This window comes from Pristiophorus japonicus, chromosome 20, assembly GCF_044704955.1.
Source record: "Pristiophorus japonicus isolate sPriJap1 chromosome 20, sPriJap1.hap1, whole genome shotgun sequence".
Classification (NCBI taxonomy): Eukaryota; Metazoa; Chordata; class Chondrichthyes; family Pristiophoridae; genus Pristiophorus; species Pristiophorus japonicus.
In genome coordinates, this window is record NC_091996.1 from 22,657,873 (window position 1) to 22,676,122 (window position 18,250).

The 18,250-nt window shown below is 43.8% G+C and overlaps 2 protein-coding genes and 1 long non-coding RNA gene across 5 annotated transcripts in view; 1 reads left to right on the forward strand and 2 right to left on the reverse strand.

Annotated features, from left to right (window-relative positions):
• ttll11 (tubulin tyrosine ligase-like family, member 11) overlaps positions 1-18,250 on the reverse strand; it is a 247,625-nt gene that overhangs the window by 178,601 nt on the left and 50,774 nt on the right. The gene's annotated exons all lie outside the window — the stretch shown is intronic.
• Positions 1-18,250, reverse strand: part of LOC139232436 (uncharacterized) — a 29,977-nt gene that overhangs the window by 1,694 nt on the left and 10,033 nt on the right. The window contains exon 2 of the mRNA XM_070862617.1: positions 68-221. Coding sequence (XP_070718718.1) covers positions 68-221 — 154 coding nt within the window. The remainder of the gene's footprint in view (positions 1-67; positions 222-18,250) is intronic.
• The window catches only part of LOC139232437 (uncharacterized), a 51,562-nt gene continuing 43,575 nt past the window's right edge, over positions 10,264-18,250 (forward strand). The window contains exons 1-2 of the long non-coding RNA XR_011588005.1: positions 10,264-10,535; positions 12,693-12,799. This is a non-coding gene — a long non-coding RNA (uncharacterized lncRNA). The remainder of the gene's footprint in view (positions 10,536-12,692; positions 12,800-18,250) is intronic.

Genomic DNA, 18,250 nt, shown 5'->3' on the forward strand with positions numbered 1-18,250 from the left:
GAGGAAAGGAACAGTAGGCGCTGGCGCATTGAAGGAGAGAGCGCATTAAAGGAGGGCCCTCACTTACCCACATTGGCACCTGTAGTACCCTGGCCCACAGGGAAGGCACCATGTTTGCCCACAAGCGACTCAACTCTCTCCGCCAAAGGTGTGAGGACCTGGATGTCTGCCTCGCCACCACCAGTCCTCCGTTGCTCTATTCTATTGTGAGCCAGGTTAGCCTGCAAAACAAAGAATGGTTGGTGAGTACCACTGTGATGACCCATCAGAAATGAATGCATGTGTTTTTCGTACCTGACATGCAGCTGTAAGTGTGAAAAGAAAGGGAGCATCCATTGCGAGAACACACACAGAGTTGTCAACAATGAAATGCTGCTTCAGTGACTAAACAGTGAGGATGGGAAATCAGAGAATATTGAAGCTCGCAGATGCAAGGTCAGCAGTTGGTGGAACAGGTATTCACATTCATAAGACGAATGATATAATTGAAGCGTTTTCTGCACTGCGTGGGAATCCTGTCATGAATAGAGGTGCCTGAAACCTCCTCTGCAATCTCCCTCCATGCATTGCATAACACCTCATGGTCTCCCCACATCGGGATAAATCAGTCTCCTCCTGCCCTTGACACCTTGCATGAGGGTCTCCAGCTCGATGACAGTAAAACGGCTTGCCATCCTTGGTCCACTAGCACCACCCATCCTGCAACTCAATTCCTTCCCTCCTCAGGGCCTAGCTGCAAACCCAGGCCTTTAAGAAGGCCAGGGAGCTGCTGGCTCGTTATATCCACATCAGCAACATGCTGAATTTCTCCGTGGCAAACGGGAGTTTCCAGCCGTTCGTTAGCGCAGGACCCCATTTTTTTTTTTGCTGAATTTTGATTGGGGGCCCAGTCAAAAAATTTCAGCGGAGATGGCTCCAAAAGGTCGGGAGGTGTGCCATCTTTCTTGTGGACCTGAATTTCGGCCCACAAATGTGCTTAATTCACTGAAAAAAATGGCTGTAAATACAGGGCTCTTTTGTGAATGCTCAAAGCAAACCCATTTGGGTAAGAGAACATTTTCCCATTTCATAGTGTCAACATCAAGTGTTCGTCCATTAGTTCTAGCAGAGCAACCTGCAGAGTAAAGTGAACTCTGCATCTCCAATACCCAAACTCCAATCATCTATTGTTGCACCAGTATATTTCCATTTCCCATACTAGGCATCCTTATGGCCTCTCGGAGACTGGTTGCTGGAAGAATCTTTAAATGGATTTTCTCCATTTAATTGCTGAAGTTAATATAGCACTGGAAGCATTTTGCAATGTGATGGCCATCAGTGTTAGGACATCGGTTCACACATATAGTTTCCCACATGGCAATTTGACAAGTACAACAATACTGCTAAGTAGAATTCAGATGTTTTCTTACAGGAGGAAAGAAAATTCATTCAGTGGTGCTGCCAAATAGAATTCAGGCACTTTCCCACATGTAGGGATTGAAAATCAAAGGGATGATAGCTCCAAAACTGCACTCTCATATGGAATAAAATTGTTCTGTAAAAATCGTGTCGCATGGACTGATCAATGCAATGCACAACATGAAATCATATGTATGTGTATAGATGGGAGAACAGAAATGTGTATGTGCGGGAGCACAACTGAATTGCTCGGAGCTATCAGTCCTTTGATTTTCACTCCCTACATGTGGGAATGTGCCTGAATTCTATTTGGCAGCACCACTGAATGAATTTTCTTTCCTCCTGTAAGAAAACATCTGAATTCTACTTAGCAGTATTGTTGTACTTGTCAAATTGCCATGTGGGAAACTATATGCGTGAACCTATATCCTACCACTGATGGCCATCACATTGCAACTCTATTCTATCGTTATAGTACCAAAGAGTAATTTTAAAATAATTTTTGCGTTTTATTCTCCTACCAAATAAGCACCTTGCGACATGTCTGTGCTTCTCTAATTCTGCCCTCTTGAGCATCCCTGATTATAATCACTCAACCATTGGTAGCCGTGCCTCCTGTTGCCTAGGCCCTAAGCTCTGGAATTCCCTGCCTAAGCCTCTCCGCCTCTACATCTCTTTCCTCCTTCAAGATGCTCCTTAAAACTTACCTGTGACTAAGCTTTTGGCCACCTGCCCTAATTTCTCCTTATGCAGCTCGGTGTCGAATTTTTTCTCTCATAATACTCCTGTGAAGTGCCTTGGGGCCTTTCACTACGTTAAAGATGCTATATAAATACAAGTTGTTGTTGTTGCATCCTTGCGAACCCTCAGAAGAGTGCATGGCTTAAGTCTGCAGTCACCTCCAGAGACATCATCATTATAGGCGGTCCCTCGAACGAGGATGACTTGCTTCCAACCATTAGTGCTGGCTCCAGTTGATGTAAAAGTGAGCTTGAGAAATGCAAGAGACCCGTTTCTGACAAAAACAGGCCAACTTGTATTCAGTGCAATTAAGTGATGGGCCCATTGTGTCTGTATCCTAAGTTTCAACAGGAGTTATTCCTATTTTTTTTGGAGCAACTAGTTTTTTTATTTGGTTTGCTCCAGTTTCAGTGAGTTAGTTCAGTTTCTTTTTAGTTCATTTTGTTTCCCAAAAGGGGGCATACCAGCCACTTACTTTTGGCCATTTAAGCAAGTTTAGTCAGTGAAAAGTTACTCCAAATTAAGTTAGGCCAGCGTATGTGTCGCTCTGAAAAACTTTAGAAATCAGGTGCAGGTAGCCAGAGATTGTGGGGGTGGGGAGGGAAGCTGGAGGATTTTCCAAAGCACTAAACACCTTCACAATAACATTAAAGAAGCATAAGTACATTTAAAGCACTAAACAAAGCAGTACATTTAAAGCACCAAGACTTAAGAAACCACTAAACAAAGCACAAAAATTAATTTAAAAAAAGGAGCCTTGCACCTAAAGCGCCAAGACCAAAGTAATAAGCAATCAATCAATAACATCGAAACATAGAAAATAGGTGCAGGAGTAGGCCATTCAGCCCTTTGAGCCTGCACCACCATTCAATATTATCATTGCTGAGCATGTAACTTCAGTACCCCATTCCTGCTTTCTCTCCATACCCCTTGATCCCTTTAGCCGTAAGGGCCATATCTAACTCCCTTTTGAATATATGTAACAAACTGGCCTCAACAACTTGCTGTGGTAGAGAACTCCACATACTCACAACTCTCTGAAGAAGTTTCTCCTCATCTTGGTCCTAAATGGCTTACCCCTTATCCTTAGACTGTGACCCCTGGTTCTGGACCTCCCCAACATCAGGAACAAATAAAAAATAGAAGTCCTACCTTTATGTGAAGGGAAGGCAGCAGGCCGCTGATGGGGGGGTGTGAGAGAGAGAGAGAGAGAGAGAGAGAGAGAGAGAGAGAGAGAGAGAACAGGAGTCGGGGGGGGGGGGGGAAAGAGACAGAGAAGACGAGAAGACAGGAGTGGGGGGGGGGGGGGGGGGAGAAGAGACAGAAAGGACAGGAGTGAGGGGGGGGGAAGAGAGAGAGAGAGAGAGAGAGAGAGAGAGAGAGAGAGAGAGAGAGAGAGAGAGGACAGGAGTGGGGGCGGGGGAGAAAGAGAGAGGAGAGAGGGGACAGGAGTGGGGGGGGGGGGGGGAGAGAGAGAGAGAGAGAGAGAGAGAGAGAGAGAGAGAGAGAGAGAGAGAGAGAGAGGGGAGACGGGGGGGGGGGAGAAGAGAGAGATAGAGAGAGAGAGGGGACAGGAGTGGGGGAGGGGGGAAGAGAGAGAGAGAGAGAGAGAGGACAGGAGTGGGGGAGGGGGGAAGAAAGAGAGGGGAGGGGGTGGAGGTGGGTGAAGGGACGGGGGGGGGGGGGGAATATGGGGATGAGATGGAAATGAGGGGATTGGGCGGGTGAGGGGGGGGCGGGGAGAACTGTTTATTTCTGTCTTAAATTTATTCAATGACCCAGCTTCCACAGCTCTGAGGCAGCGGATTCCACAGATTTACAACCCCGAGAGAAGAACTTTCTCCTCGTCTTTGTTTTAAATGAGTGGCCCCTTATTCTAAGATCATGCCCTCTAGTTCTAGTCTCCCCTATCAATGGAAACATCCTCTCTGCATCCACCTTGTCAAGCCCCCTCATAATCTTAAATGTTTCGATAAGATCACCTCTCATTCTTCTGAATTCCAATGAGTAGAGGCCCAACCGACTCAACCTTTCCTCATAAGTCAACCCCCTCATCCCCGGAATCAACCTAATGAACTTTCTCTGAACTGCCTCCAAAGCAAGTATATCCTTTCGTAATTATGGAAACCAAAACTGCACGCAATATTCCAGGTGTGGCCTCACCATTACCTTGTATAGCTGTAGGAAGACATCCCTGCTTTTATACTCCATCCCCTTTGCAATAAAGGTCAAGATTCCATTGGCCTTCCTGATCACTTGCTGTACCTGCATACTATCCTTTTGTGTTTCATGCACAAGTACCCCCAGGTTCCGCTGTACTGCGGCACTTTACAATCTTTCTCCATTTAAATAATAACTTGCTCTTTGATTTTTTTCTGCCAACATTATACTCCATCTGCCAATTTTTTGCCCATTCACTTAGCCTGTCTATGTCCTTTTGCAGATTTTGTGTGTCCTCCTCACACATTGCTTTTCCTCCCATCTTTGTATCGTCAGCAAACTTGGCTATGTTGCACTCAGTCCCTTCTTCCAAGTTGTTAATATAGATTGTAATTGAAAGGAAGAGAAGCTGCTCAGAAAATTGCTCATGTGTGTCAACCGTCTGTCTGATCGGATCGGTATCAGCTACTGATCATGGTCGTATGTTTTTGCTGCATAACTAATATGTTATATTCCATCTTAAGCTCTGATTAAACACAATGTACCCACCATATTCGTTTGCACTCGAACATGATTATTTAAAGTGATCAGAGATAGCCGTAGAGAGGTTATTTCTAACAACCCCGCATCTCCACCCCCAGCTCTCTTTCCAGCCGTGAGTAAATATTAGGGTCACTGGGTCATAGACTTCAAGATATAAATGTAGAAAGAGCAAAACACTTTGCCAAACCCTTACAATACACTAAATTCGAAATCTAACTTATGTCGCTATGGGAAGAGGTAGATCCAAATTCAATATTGATCACCATCTTCTTTTCCCAGACTCCAAAAAATCTACACAATGTGGCAAATCTTCCACAAGGTCAAATAAATTACTGAAAAAGCCACTAAAAATAAGTAATTGAATTAATACATTATTCTGATCATAAGTGCCCACAGCAACAGGATATCTAACTATTGACAAAAGCAGTGCTTTATGATGAGGTGTCTCACATCAGGAATAAGCAATTAATTATTAGATAACTTTAACATTACTCGCTGTAAAATAAATGATTGTATGACTTACCTCTATAATTAAACTAATGGGGCTTGTAGGAGAAAGGGTCATGTGCACCATTTTGCTTCCCATGTTGGTCAATCAAATCCAATGTCTATCAAGTCCTGATATGGACTACAGAATATCTAAACTTACTGTTCCATTATTCAATCCTGGCAGTCATTTTCCAGAAATGACATTTCCACGTTATTCAAAACAGAAAACATCATGTTTCATAAAATATTTCTTAAGCTCTGCAATGCAGTCATTTCTACAGTCCACAAATAAATTGAATTCTCCCACTATTTTATAAGGAATAGTCTAGGCATATCTTGGACGAACAGGTTCTAAATCGTGTTTAGGAATCAGGTATTCTAACCATGAAACTACTTAAAATTCGTTTAAGTCAAATAAATCCCTCGTAGTCTAGATGCCATTCCAACTCCATTCTCTGAAATTTAGTCTACTTGTCTTTTGTGAGGATGGTATTCATCCTATTGGATGCCTTTGGGAATTTTAATAGATTTCATTTAGTGACTTAAGCTCCTGAAAATGTGCAAGTGTGTCCTGAGGACAGAAAAAGAAAAACTTGCATTTATATAGCGCCTTTCACGACCACCAGACATCTCAAAGTGATTTACAGCCATTGAAGTACTTTTTGGAGTGCAGTCACTGTTGTAATGTGGGAAACGCGGCAGCCAATTTGCACACAGCAAGCTCCCAAAACAGCAATGTGATAATGAACAGATAATCTGCTTTTGTTCTGTTGATTGAGGGACAAATATTGGCCAGGGCACCGGGGATAACTCCCCTACTTTTCTTCAAAATAGTGCCATGGGATCTTTTATGTCCACCTAAGAGCAGACGGGAGCTCGGTTTAACATCTCATCTGAAAGTTGGCACCTCCAACAGTGCAACACTCCCTCAGCACTGCACTGGAGCGACAGCCTAGATTTATGTGCTCAAGTCCCTAGAGTGGGACTTGAAACCACAACCTTCTGACTCAAAGGCGAAGGTGCTACCCACTGAGCCACAGCTGACACTGTGAAAATACAAGTATGTTCTCCAACAAATAAGGTGTGGGCAGAGTAGAGGATGATGCATCTGAAGTGAGGGGTACAGGAGAAACTTAGTTGATTAGAGTGGTAACTATTAAAGCGAGGCTAACAAAGTCAAACATTGAGAAATGCTGTGCTAACCCAGGAAAGCAACGTGGAGTAAAACTCTGAACTATGGGTCATTAAAAAAACCCATAGGATTCAATATTTCCCCAATGTAGCTCATTTGGTAATAAAGGAAAGTCCAAAGTATATATGATACAAGCAAATGCAAATGAGAAAATACCAATACTTACCTAGCACTCAGAATTACTATATCCCTTAAAATTCAGAACATTTGTTTACATTTTTGATTTGTTGCTAAATATCATAGAAAGTCAAACAAGCTGCCTTGTTCAAATTCTATTAGTTCTATGAGCTTACTATTGTTGAAACAGAAACAACTTTCCAAATCTATTTTAGCCACTAGTTCTAAGTTACTTAATATTCAATTTATGATTCAGTTACCCAGTTTTTGAGGCTGCTTGACATAATCTATTTTCCCCAATCCGTCATATGTTCTTTTTACACTAAGGACTGCAACTATAAGTAAAGGAAATTGGAGCTAAGCAAGCCAAAGATTATTTACTTCACAAAGCAAAATACTTTGAAATAAAACACAGAAAATGCTGGAAATATTCAGCAGGTGTGGAGAAAGGAAAAAGGTTAACGTTTCAGATCCATGACCCTTTGTCAGAACCAGAAGAACATATAAAGGAAGAACAGAACAAGGGAAAAGGGGGTGGGGGAAAATTTGACCACATACACAATAAAAGAAAATGAATGATCTGTGATTAGGTGGAGAACGAGATGATTAAATTACATTAAAGTGATAATTGCTCAAGGCAAAAAGAGTCATGATGAGAGAAATTAGAGAAAATAAAAGATACATACAAGACTGAGATGATATGGAAATGTTAAAGCAGTTTTTCCATGCTTCCCTCCCCTTCTGCTATTTCGCTTTAACCATTCATACATCCTCTGGGCCTCATATGCATCTTTTATTTCTCCCATCATACCTCGATTTATCTGAAAATTAGAAATGAATACTATAACATGCAGACACAAACATTTTAAACACACAGTTACACAGGAAACCTACAAAATTGTCAGACTGGTTATATTATTCTTCCAGTGCAACTGGAAAACTTCCAAAGGATTACAAGTATAAACAATGATAGATACCAAGTGAACTCAGAAAACACATAAATTCACAAATTCCTGGAAGAGCAACTGCCAATCAGCTCAGCAACTTTCTCCACTGAATTTCCCAGGCAGATATATTTTAACTTTCTATTTCCACAGTGACACTCCATCAAAACCTCAACTTCTACCAGGAGTCTGAAATGGTAAATCTCCCATTGACTAGGGTAAGGCAAGCTTTCTGTAGTTGTTTCTTTATAGTTTTGTATCTCTAATCTCCGTCAAACAGTTTGGCTGGCATGTTTAGCAGGGAAAAGAAAATCAAAAAAATTATCTTTGAACATACATTTCCCACCAGTTTCCCCACACCCTTTGTTTTTCTCTTTTTTGATCTTCCTGGCCATGAATCTGCAAGAGGCAAAAGAACAGTCAAACAACCTATTTTTATACTTGCACTACTCTTAAGCTAGAAGGCAAGAAGCCTCAGCAATGGCAATTCTCTGCTTTTCCTTCCTTCTGGAAATTCCTCAGTGCCTCTTTGCATAAAAAAAAGTGTACCCGAGATCAACACCTTGGCTAAATGGGGAAGATAAACCTTCTTCCCATCACTTATTGGGAGTAAGCACTGCTGCTCCTAAATGCTTCCTTGTGAAAAATCAACCAATTCGTCCTAAACAACATCCCACATAGCTTGCCTCCCTCTAGGAACAGGAGTAGGCCGTTCAGCCCCTTGAGGCTGTTACGCCCTTCAATTAGATTATGGCTGATCTATATCTTAACTCCATCTACCTGCCTTGGTTCTGTAACCCTAAAAGCCTAACAAAAATCTATCAATCTCAGTTTTGAAATTTTCAATTAACAGCATTTTGGGAGAGTGTGTTCCAAATCTGCACTATTCTTTGTGTGAAGAAATGCTTCCTGGCATCACCCCTGAACGGCCGAGCTCTAATTTTAAGGTTATGCCCCCTTGTTCGGGACACACCCACCAAAGGAAAGAGTTTCTGTCTATCTAACCTATTAAATTCTTTAATCATCTTAAACACCTAAATTAGATCACCTCTTAATCCTCTATACTCAAGGGAATGCGAGCCTTGTCTATATGCATTAGACTCTCAGAGGAAGGAATAGAGAGCCACATATACAAAAATAGAGAGTCCACATAATTTAATCTCTCTAGCCCAGTAACATTCTGGTGAATCTGCACGGCACCCCCACCAAGGCTAGTATATCCTTCGTGAGGTACGGTGCCCAGAACTGCAAGCAGTACTCCAGATGGGGTTGAACCAGAGCTTTAAATAACTATAACATAACTTCTACCCAACGTTCCCTTTAAGCTGCACAGCCATCTGGAGCTGCCACGCAGGCCGCTTTTCAGATTTATAATAGGAAAAACAGTGCATGCGCGGGAATTTGAATGGGCCGCACACCCCAACAAAATAAAAGGGAACATTGCTTCCACCCCTTTGTATTCCAGCCCCCTTCAGATAAAGGCCAACATTCGATTTGCTTTTTAAATTATTTTTTGTTCCAGTCCACTAACTTAGTGATTTCTGTACTTGGACCCCTAAATCTTTCTGCTCCTCCATAATTCCTAGCTTCTTGCCATTTAGAAGATACTCTGATCTATCTTTCTTAGGTTCAAAGTAGTCTAAAGTCTTCACATTTCTCCACATTGAACTCCATCTGCCATTTTTGCCCACTCACTTAGTCTATCAATGTCCCCTTACAACTTTCTGCTCCTATCTAAACAATTTACTGTGCCACTTAACTTGGTGTCATCAGCAAACTTGGATATACGACACTCTATTGCTTCCTCTGAGAGTTAACTGTGTGTGAATGGTATCCAACTGCACAGTAACATCAATATATGAATTAAACTAAAATCCCTTTCAGGGAAAATAGATAAAAATCTCAAAATGTTATACTTTAGCATAATGTATAAAGATATTTATGGATGATTTGCACTAAGTACGTTGCAAAATGATAGGTTTCTGTAACAATTATCCAGATGTAGTTAGATTTAGGGAGTAAAGGCAATGAAGCTTAGTAAACTCGTTATTCACTCAGCCACTTGCCTTCTGGGATTAAATCTTATTTTATTGATGGGCTGTCTGATTAACTGACTAACCATACAAGGGTTAAATATCTTGATTGCTAAACTGATGTACTGGCAGTATCTAAATGACTACAATTCAAATACTAGTGAACATTATATACTTGCCAGGGACAGCTTATTGGTAAACAGCTCAATATAACGGCCTGAATTTTGTGGACAGCAGATTACACTTACCCATAGATTTTCTATGGGCTTTTGCACTGCAAGTAGAGAGTCGAAACAGCAAGGTGTTCTCCAGAGGCCATCTGGGACCTGTGAACAGGGCAAGCAATGGTGTGTCTCCTTAAGCAAATCGGATGCAAAATCCTTACTGAGACACAATAGGGCTAGATTTTCCCCAACAAGTTTTGTCGGCGCACTGACCTCAAGCGCGCCAACTTTGTGCGCTGGAAATGGCGCCGGCAAAAACCCGCCCACCCTGGTCGCTGCATGCAGTCCCCGGAGTCCTGGCGTGGCATCGATGTTGAAGTGGGGGGCGGAGCCAAACGCCCGCGCCGAAAACACTGCCGGCACCTTTGCGCATGCGCAGTGGTGCCGGCCCCGACGTGCGCGCGTGCACAATAGATAGGGATAGAAAGAAAACTTGGCTCCAGCAACTGCAACTTTCCTCCCCTATTCCAGGCCAAATGGCCTCACACACAGACGGGCCCGCTGCCTTTCCCAGGCAGACCTTCTCGGGTGGCTTGGTGGGCTCTTTCCCCCCCCCCCCCCCCGCTCCCCTGCGATTAAACGCACAGCAGCTCCAACTTCTCCAGTGAGTCTTCCCTCCCCTATCCCAGGCCGAATGGCCTCACACACACACAGGCCGGCTAGCTGCCTTTCCTGGGCAGACTTTAAGGATAAGGTAGGATTTGCTTCTTTTTTTTTTAATTGTATTTTATTGTTTTGAGCTTTTCCTTAAGCTTGCTGCTTGTATGTTGAGGTCCTCTCCAGTTCCCTTCCCTCCCCTATCCCTGCCCTAATGTCTGTTGAATGTGTGCTGCTTTTTCTTAACTGCCCGCAAGGTTTTTCAGAGCTGGCCACATACGCTGACCTAAGTGGATCTGGAGTACTTTTTTGCTGGCCAAAGTGGCATAAATGGCCAAAACTGACGTAAGTGTCTGGGAACGCACCCTTTTGAAAAACAAAATGACCTAAAGAAAATCATACCTAACGGACTTACTCTGGAGCAAATTTTGGGGGGAAAATGGTATTTTCTAACTTATGCCAGAAAAAACTTACTCCAAAAAAATTGCTGCCAGACTTGAATTTTAGCCCAGTAGCACGTTCTGTGCCTGGGGGGAGGATAGCTGTTTTGAGGTCGGGGAACCCAGAAGTACGGGTTTCCCAAAAGTACTGCAGTTAAAGGTCTTTAAAAAATTGTATGTTGGTTTCCTGCCCACAGGCAGACTGATTGACAGGCCGAAGGGGAAGGGTGGGTGGGGATCCCATTCGTGGGGGGTGGGGGGAAGGGGGGCATCCGATGGTGGTTGGGGGAGAGTTTATTGGGTAGCTTGTTGGGACTGGAAGATACACTCCTGCTCCCCCTGGCCCAAAAGCACTTGCCTCATGGATTCAGCCCTTTTTGTCACCTTTCACCTGCCGGGAGGCCCGGAAAACCCAGCCGATAAGAGTTAAAAATAGAATAGCTGTTAAAATGATGGCACGCAGCCTCCTTATAATATGTAAATGACCAAACCGCCTGCCGCGAGCAGATTGAATGCCTGCCTGACATCCTAGAAACATAGAAAAAACATAGAAAATAGGTGCAGGAGTAGGCCATTCGGCCCTTCGAGCCTGCACCACCATTCAATAAGATCATGGCTGATCCTTTACCTCAGTACCCTTTTCCTGCTTTCTCTCCATACCCCTTTTATCCCTTTAGCCTTAAGGGCCATATCTAACTCCCTCTTGAATATATCCAATGAACTGGCATCAGCAACTCTCTACGGTAGGGAATTCCACAGGTTAACAACTCTCTGAGTGAAGAAGTTTCTCCTCATCTCAGTCCTAAATGGCTTACCCATTATCCTTAGACTGTGTCCCTCTGGTTCTGGACTTCCCCAACATCGGAAACATTCTTCCTGCATCTAACCATTTTATATGTTTCTATGAGATCCCCTCTCATCCTTCTAAACTCCAGTTAATACAGGCCCAGTCGATCCAGCCTCTCCTCATATGTCAGTTCAGCCATCCCGAGAATCAGTCTGGTGAACCTTCGCTGCACTCCCTCATTAGCAAGAACGTCCTTCCTCAGATTAGGAGACCAAAACTGAACATAATATTCCAGGTGAGGCCTCACTAAGGCCCTGTACAACTGCAGTAAAACCTCCCTGCTCCTAAACGCAAATCCCCTAGCTATGAAGGCCAACATACCATTTGCCTTCTTCACCGCCTGCTGTACCTGCATGCCAACTTTCAATGACTGACACCCAGGTCTCGTTGCACATCCCCTTTTCCTAATCGGCCGCCAGTCAGATAATATTCTGCCTTCGTGTTTTTGCCCCCAAAGTTATACTGCATCTGCCATGTATTTGCCCACTCACCTAACCTATCCAAGTCACCCTGCAGCCTCTTAGCGTCCTCCTCACAGCTCACACCACCACCCAGTTTAGTGTCATCTGCAAACTTGGAGATATTACACTCAATTCCTTCATCTAAATCATTAATGTATATTGTAAATAGCTGGGGTCCCAGCACTGAGCCCGGCAGCACTCCACTAGTCACTGCCTGTCATTCTGAAAAGGACCAGTTTATCCCGACTCTCTGCTTCCTGTCTTCCAACCAGTTCTCTATCCACGTCAATACATTACCCCCAATACCATGTGCTTTAATTTTGCACACCAATCTCTTGTGTGGGACCTTGTCAAAAGCCTTTTGAAAGTCCAAATACACCACATCCATTGGTTCTCCCTTGTCCACTCTACTAGTTACATCCTCAAAAAATTCCAGAAGATTCGTCAAGCATGATTTCCCTTTCATAAATCCATGCTGACTTGGACCGATCCTGTTTCTGTTTAAGATGGAAGTGGGCAGGTTCGAAGTGGATGGATTCCTGTTTCAGATCGAGAGTTCGGAAGAGTCCAAGAGTTCGGGAGGTCAGGAGTCAGAGGAGCAGGAGGGCCGGAGGTAGGTGCAGAGTTCCCTTCTGACGAGGATCTCATAGCCCTCGTCCAGGTAGGTAAGTGGTTGGATGTTTGATTGGTAACTATCTCTCTTTTTCTTTTAATTAGATTTTAAATTAGATAAGTTTAATTAGAGGGATGGCAGGACAGCTCATTCCCGTGGACTGCACATTCTGCGGCATGTGGGAAGTCCCGGACGGATCGCATGGCCTAGACAGCCATATGTGCAGGAGGTGTCTCAAGCTTCAGTTACTCGAGCTCCGCATTTCAGAGCTGGAGCGGCGGCTGGAGTCAATACGGTGCATCCGCTGAGAGCTATGTAGATAGCACGGTTCAGGAGGTGGTCAGCCCGCAGCTTAAAAGCATGCAGGTAGAAGGGAAGTGGGTGAACACCAGATGGAGGAAGAACGCTAGGCAGGTAGTGCAGGAGTACCCCCGTGAGTGCATCTCGCTTTTAAACCGATATTCTCTTCTGAGCACCTGTGAGGGCAATGGTGCCTCTGGGGAGTGCAGCCAGAGCCAAGTCCAAGGCATTACGGGTGGCTCAGCTGCACGAGGGTGGGAGGAACGAAGAATAAAAGAGCTGTATTGATAGGGGATTCAATAGTTAGGGGAACAGAGAGGTATTTCTGCGACCGCAGGCGTGACTCCAGAATGATCTGGTGCCTTCCTGGTGCCAGGGTTAAGGAGGTCACAGAGTGGATGCAGGGCATTCGTGGGGTTGAGGGTAAACAGCTAGAGGTCTTGGTCCATATCGGGACCAACGACATAGGCAGAAAGAGGAATGAGCTCCTATAGACAGAAATTAGAGAGCTAGGAAGAAAATTAAAGGGTAGGACCTCAAGCGTAGTAATCTCCGGGTTACTACCAGTGCCACGTGCTAATGAGTACAAGAATAGGAGAGAGAGAATGAATGCGTGGCTCGAGAGTTGGTGTAGGAGGGAGGGCTTTTAATTTCTGAGGCATTGGGACCGCTTCTGGGGGAGATGGGATCTGTACAAACCGGACGGGTTGCACCTCAACAGCGCCGGGACCAATATCCTCACGGGGAGTTTTGCTCGTGCTATTGGGGAGAGTTTAAAACTAGCTTGGCAGGGGGATGGAAAACGGAGAACCAATTCAATAGGGAAGGAAGTAAAGCTGAAATTGGATAGTAAGAATTTAGAAAGAATCTGTAAGACAGAGGAAACAAGGGTTAGCAAGTAGTAATCAAGGAGGTCTTCCTGTGCTAAATGATATATACTTTAATGCAAGGAGTATAGTGAATAAGGTAGATGAGCTAAGAGCACAGGTACTCACTTGGGAGTATGACATTATAGCCATTACAGAGACATGGCTGAAAGAGGGGCAGGTTGGCAGATTAATAATCCTGGTTACAAGACAGAGAGGGGGTAAAAAAAAGGGGGGGGGATCACGGCGAAACTATTAGGGGGAGAAACTGTGAATGTTTAAAATTGTATAGAGACATTGAAGTTGAGAACGTGGGAATTGTATAGGGACAGTATAAGCTAACAAACAATTCATGGAGGAATAGCCATGACATCTCAGACTCGAGACTGCGAAATGTTACAACACTAACACATATTGAAACAAAACCCACAGCTTGCAGAAAAACCTCAAGGTCTTATTAAATCATGTTATTAACCTGAAACATTGACAGAAGGTCTTTGTTTAAAATCGGACCATGCTTGGGTCGGCTTATGAGTGGACGAAGGGAAGGAGGGATCAAAAGAGATGGGCTGAGCTGGGATGTTACTCTAGCCCTATCTTGTTATCTTTTGCCGAAAATGTATAACTATAGTGCCTTGACAATGTAACGTCACTTATCCGTAGGGAGTGTGTACGCTCGATTGAGAAAGTATATCTTCTGTCTGATAAGTCTTGCCGGCCGGTAAAATAAAGACTGCTTTGTTTAAAGCACAAGAGGTATTCGACTCAGTAATTTTATTGAACCAGATTGAGAGAAAAGAATCTACATTTACAAAACTATTACAGGGGGGAAACTGTTACAGCGGTGAGGAGTGATGATATGTTAGAGGGATCATCAAATTAGGCCATATCGGTAAAATTGAAAAATTAAAAAGGGTCGATCACACTGCTGGGCATGTATTATAGACCCCCAAACAGTGGGAGGGAGATAGGGGAGCAAATATGTAGGCAAATAGCTGTGAAGTCCAAAATAGTAGGGGGTTTTAACTATCCTAATATTGATTGGGACAAATATAATGTGAAGGGTATAGAGGGTGTGGAATTCTTAACATGCATTCAAGAGAACTTTTTTAGTCAGTATGTAACAAGCCCAGCGCGAGAGGGGGCAGTCGTCCAATCCAACCTGTATGTGAAAGACTAAGCACAAAAGTACATTGCAATTACCAAACAAATATTTCCATCAGGAAACAGTTTTCGAACATCAACCCACCCAAGATAGATCAACTTTTAACCAGCCCGACAAAATATTACAAAAAACCACCAAGCCCGCCAAAATTACACAAAGGATTTTGAACAGATTTGGTGGCAAGATTAGAACACTGAAATCGTATAACTGGCCACTGTTTTCAACAGAGGTTAGAGAGAGAGTGGTTGCTAGGTAGCTACAAGGCTGCCACTACCTCATCAAGACAAGGAGAGAAATCAACGCGACAGTTGTAAACTAACTTTTTCAGCCTCGAAGTCCTGAAGGAAGGAAGAACATCACCATCTACCATTAACTATCAAAAGGATTGGTAAGCATAAGTCCCTGTCTGCCCTGGAGTCTAACCTAGCTAGAATTAGGTATTGGGAGGTATAATTTTACTGCAATCCCTTTGAATGTGTAGTGTATGGCACTTTATTAGAGTGGCTAATAGTTTGACCTTGTACCTTTCCTTGTACTGTCCTTTATTAGAGTGATTGTAAGTTTGGCCGTGTATTTTCTTACTAGAGTAATAAGTCTGTATTATCTCGAGTGTAATATAACCAAAGTTCTTTGCATCAAACCAGTGTCCTCTGCACTTTTGTCACACCCCCCAAATAAATCCAGAGTACCGAACCCAAGGGAGTGGGAGCGATTCGAACCGCTCAAGTTGGTCAGAAGGGAACCTGACCCCCTCATAGAGACCCAACACCCCCCCCCTTACAACACGTGCCCTTGAAGAAAAAGGGTGGTAATAACAATTCTAGAGTCCCCTGAATATCTAGGGACTTACAGGGGAGGATAAAGAAAAAAAGGGAAACTTATGTCATATATCGACGGCTAAATACTATAGACTCTTTGGAGGAATCTAGAAAGTTAAAAGGTAAAATTAAAAAGGATATTAGGAATTCTAAGAGCATGAAAAATTCTTGGCTAATAAAATTAAAGGAAAACCCAAAGATGTTCTATTAATATATTAAGAGCAGGAGGATAACTAAACAAATGGTAGGGCCTATTAGAGACCATGAGGGTAATCTTTGTGTGGAGGCGGAAGATGTTGGTATGAATCTTAATGAATACTTTGCATCTGTTTTCACAAAAGGAAAGGGGCAATGCAGATACTGCTATCGAGGAGGTGTGAAATTATGGATGAAATAAACAGTGAGAGAGGAGGTATTAAGGGGTTTAGCAGCTTTGAAAGTAGGTAAGCCCCCAGGCTCGGATGAAATGCATCCCAGGCTGTTGAGCGAAGTAAACGAGGAAATAGCAGAGGCATTTTCCAGTCCTCTTTGGATTTGGGCATGGTGACGGAGGACTGCTAATGTGGTACCCTTGTTTAAGAAAGGAGAAAGGGATAGTAATTACAGGCCTGTCAGCCTAACCTCAGTGGTGGGAAAATTATTGGAAAAAATCCTTAAAGACATGATAAATCTACATTTGGAAAGGCAAAGATTAATTAAGGACAGTCAGCACGGATTTGTTAAGGGAAGATCGTGTTTGACTAACCTGATTGAATTTTTTGGGGAGGTAACCAGGAGGGTCGATAAGGGTAGTCAAACACAATGTAGTGTATATGGACTTTAGCAAAGCTTTTGATAAGGTCCCACATGGTAGACTGGTCTCGAAGGTTAAAGCCCATGGGATCTCGGGCAAAGTGGCTAGTTGGATCCAAAATTGTCTTGGAGGTAGGAAGCAAAGGGTACTGGTGATTGCTGTTTTTGTGACTGGAAGGATGTTTCCAGTGGGATTCCGCAGGGCTCAGTACTGGGTCCCTTGCTTTTTGTAGTATACATCAATGATCTAGATATGAATATAGGGGGTATGATTAAGAAGTTTGCAGATGACACTAAAATTGGCTGTGTGGTTGATAATGAAGAGGAACGTCATGGGCTGCATGAGGATATCAATCTACTTGTCAGGTGGGCAGAGCAGTGGCAAAGGGAATTTAATTCGGAGAAGTGTGAGGTAATGCACTTTGGGAGAGCTAATAGGAAAGGGTATATACATTAAGCGGTAGGCCATTTAAAAGTGTAGACGAACAAAGGGACCTTGGAGTGCTTGTCCACAGACTCCTGAAAGTAGCAGGCCAGGTGAATAAGGTGGTTAAGAAGGCATATGGAATGCTTGCCTTTATTGGCCGAGGCATAGAATACAAGAGCAGGGAGATTATGCTTAAATTGTATAATATTCTGGTTAACCACAGCTGGAGTACTGCATGCAGTTCTGGTCACCGTATTATAGGAAGGACGTGATTGCACTAGAGATTTACTCGGATGCTGCCTGGAATGGAGAATCTTAGCAATGAGGACAGATTGGATAGGTTGGGTTCCTTCTCATTGAAACAGAGGAGGCTGAGAGACCTCATTGAGGTGTACAAAATTTTGAGGGGCCTGGATATAGTGGATAGCAAGGGCCTATTTCCCTTGGTGGAGAGGTCAATTACGAGGAGGCATAGTTTTAAGGTGGTTGTTGGAAGGTTCAGAGGGGATTTGAGGGGAGGCTTCTTCACACAGAGGGTTGTGGGGGTCTGGATCTCGCTGCCTGGAAGGGTGATGGATGCAGAAACCCTCGCCTCATTTAAAAGGTGCTTGGATGGGAACTTAAAAAGGTTACGGACCTCGAGCTGCTAATGGGATTAGACTGGATAACCTCTTGTTGGCTGGCGCAGATACGATGGTAAGGTACTGCAGAGAATTGAATACGGCCAGGGTGATATCCTGGACTAGTTTTGATTGCCTGGATGGGTCGCGGAGGAATTTTCCCAGATATTTTTCCTTCAATTGCCTGGGTTTTTATCTGGCTTTTGCCTCTCCCAGGAGATCACATGACTCCGGTTGGGGTGAAGTGTAGAATGTTTCAGTGCAAGGGATGTCGCAATTGTGTGGGGCAGACTGGTTGGGTTGGGTGCTCTTTACTTTTCCACCACTGTTCATTGTTCATAGGTTTATATGTAACCTTCAGGGCTGCTGACCGAGGTGTGGCTCTTTGTCGGCCGGCGCGGACCTTTGTCGGCCGGCGCGGACCTTTGTCGGCCGGCGCGGACATGACGGGCCGAAATGGCCT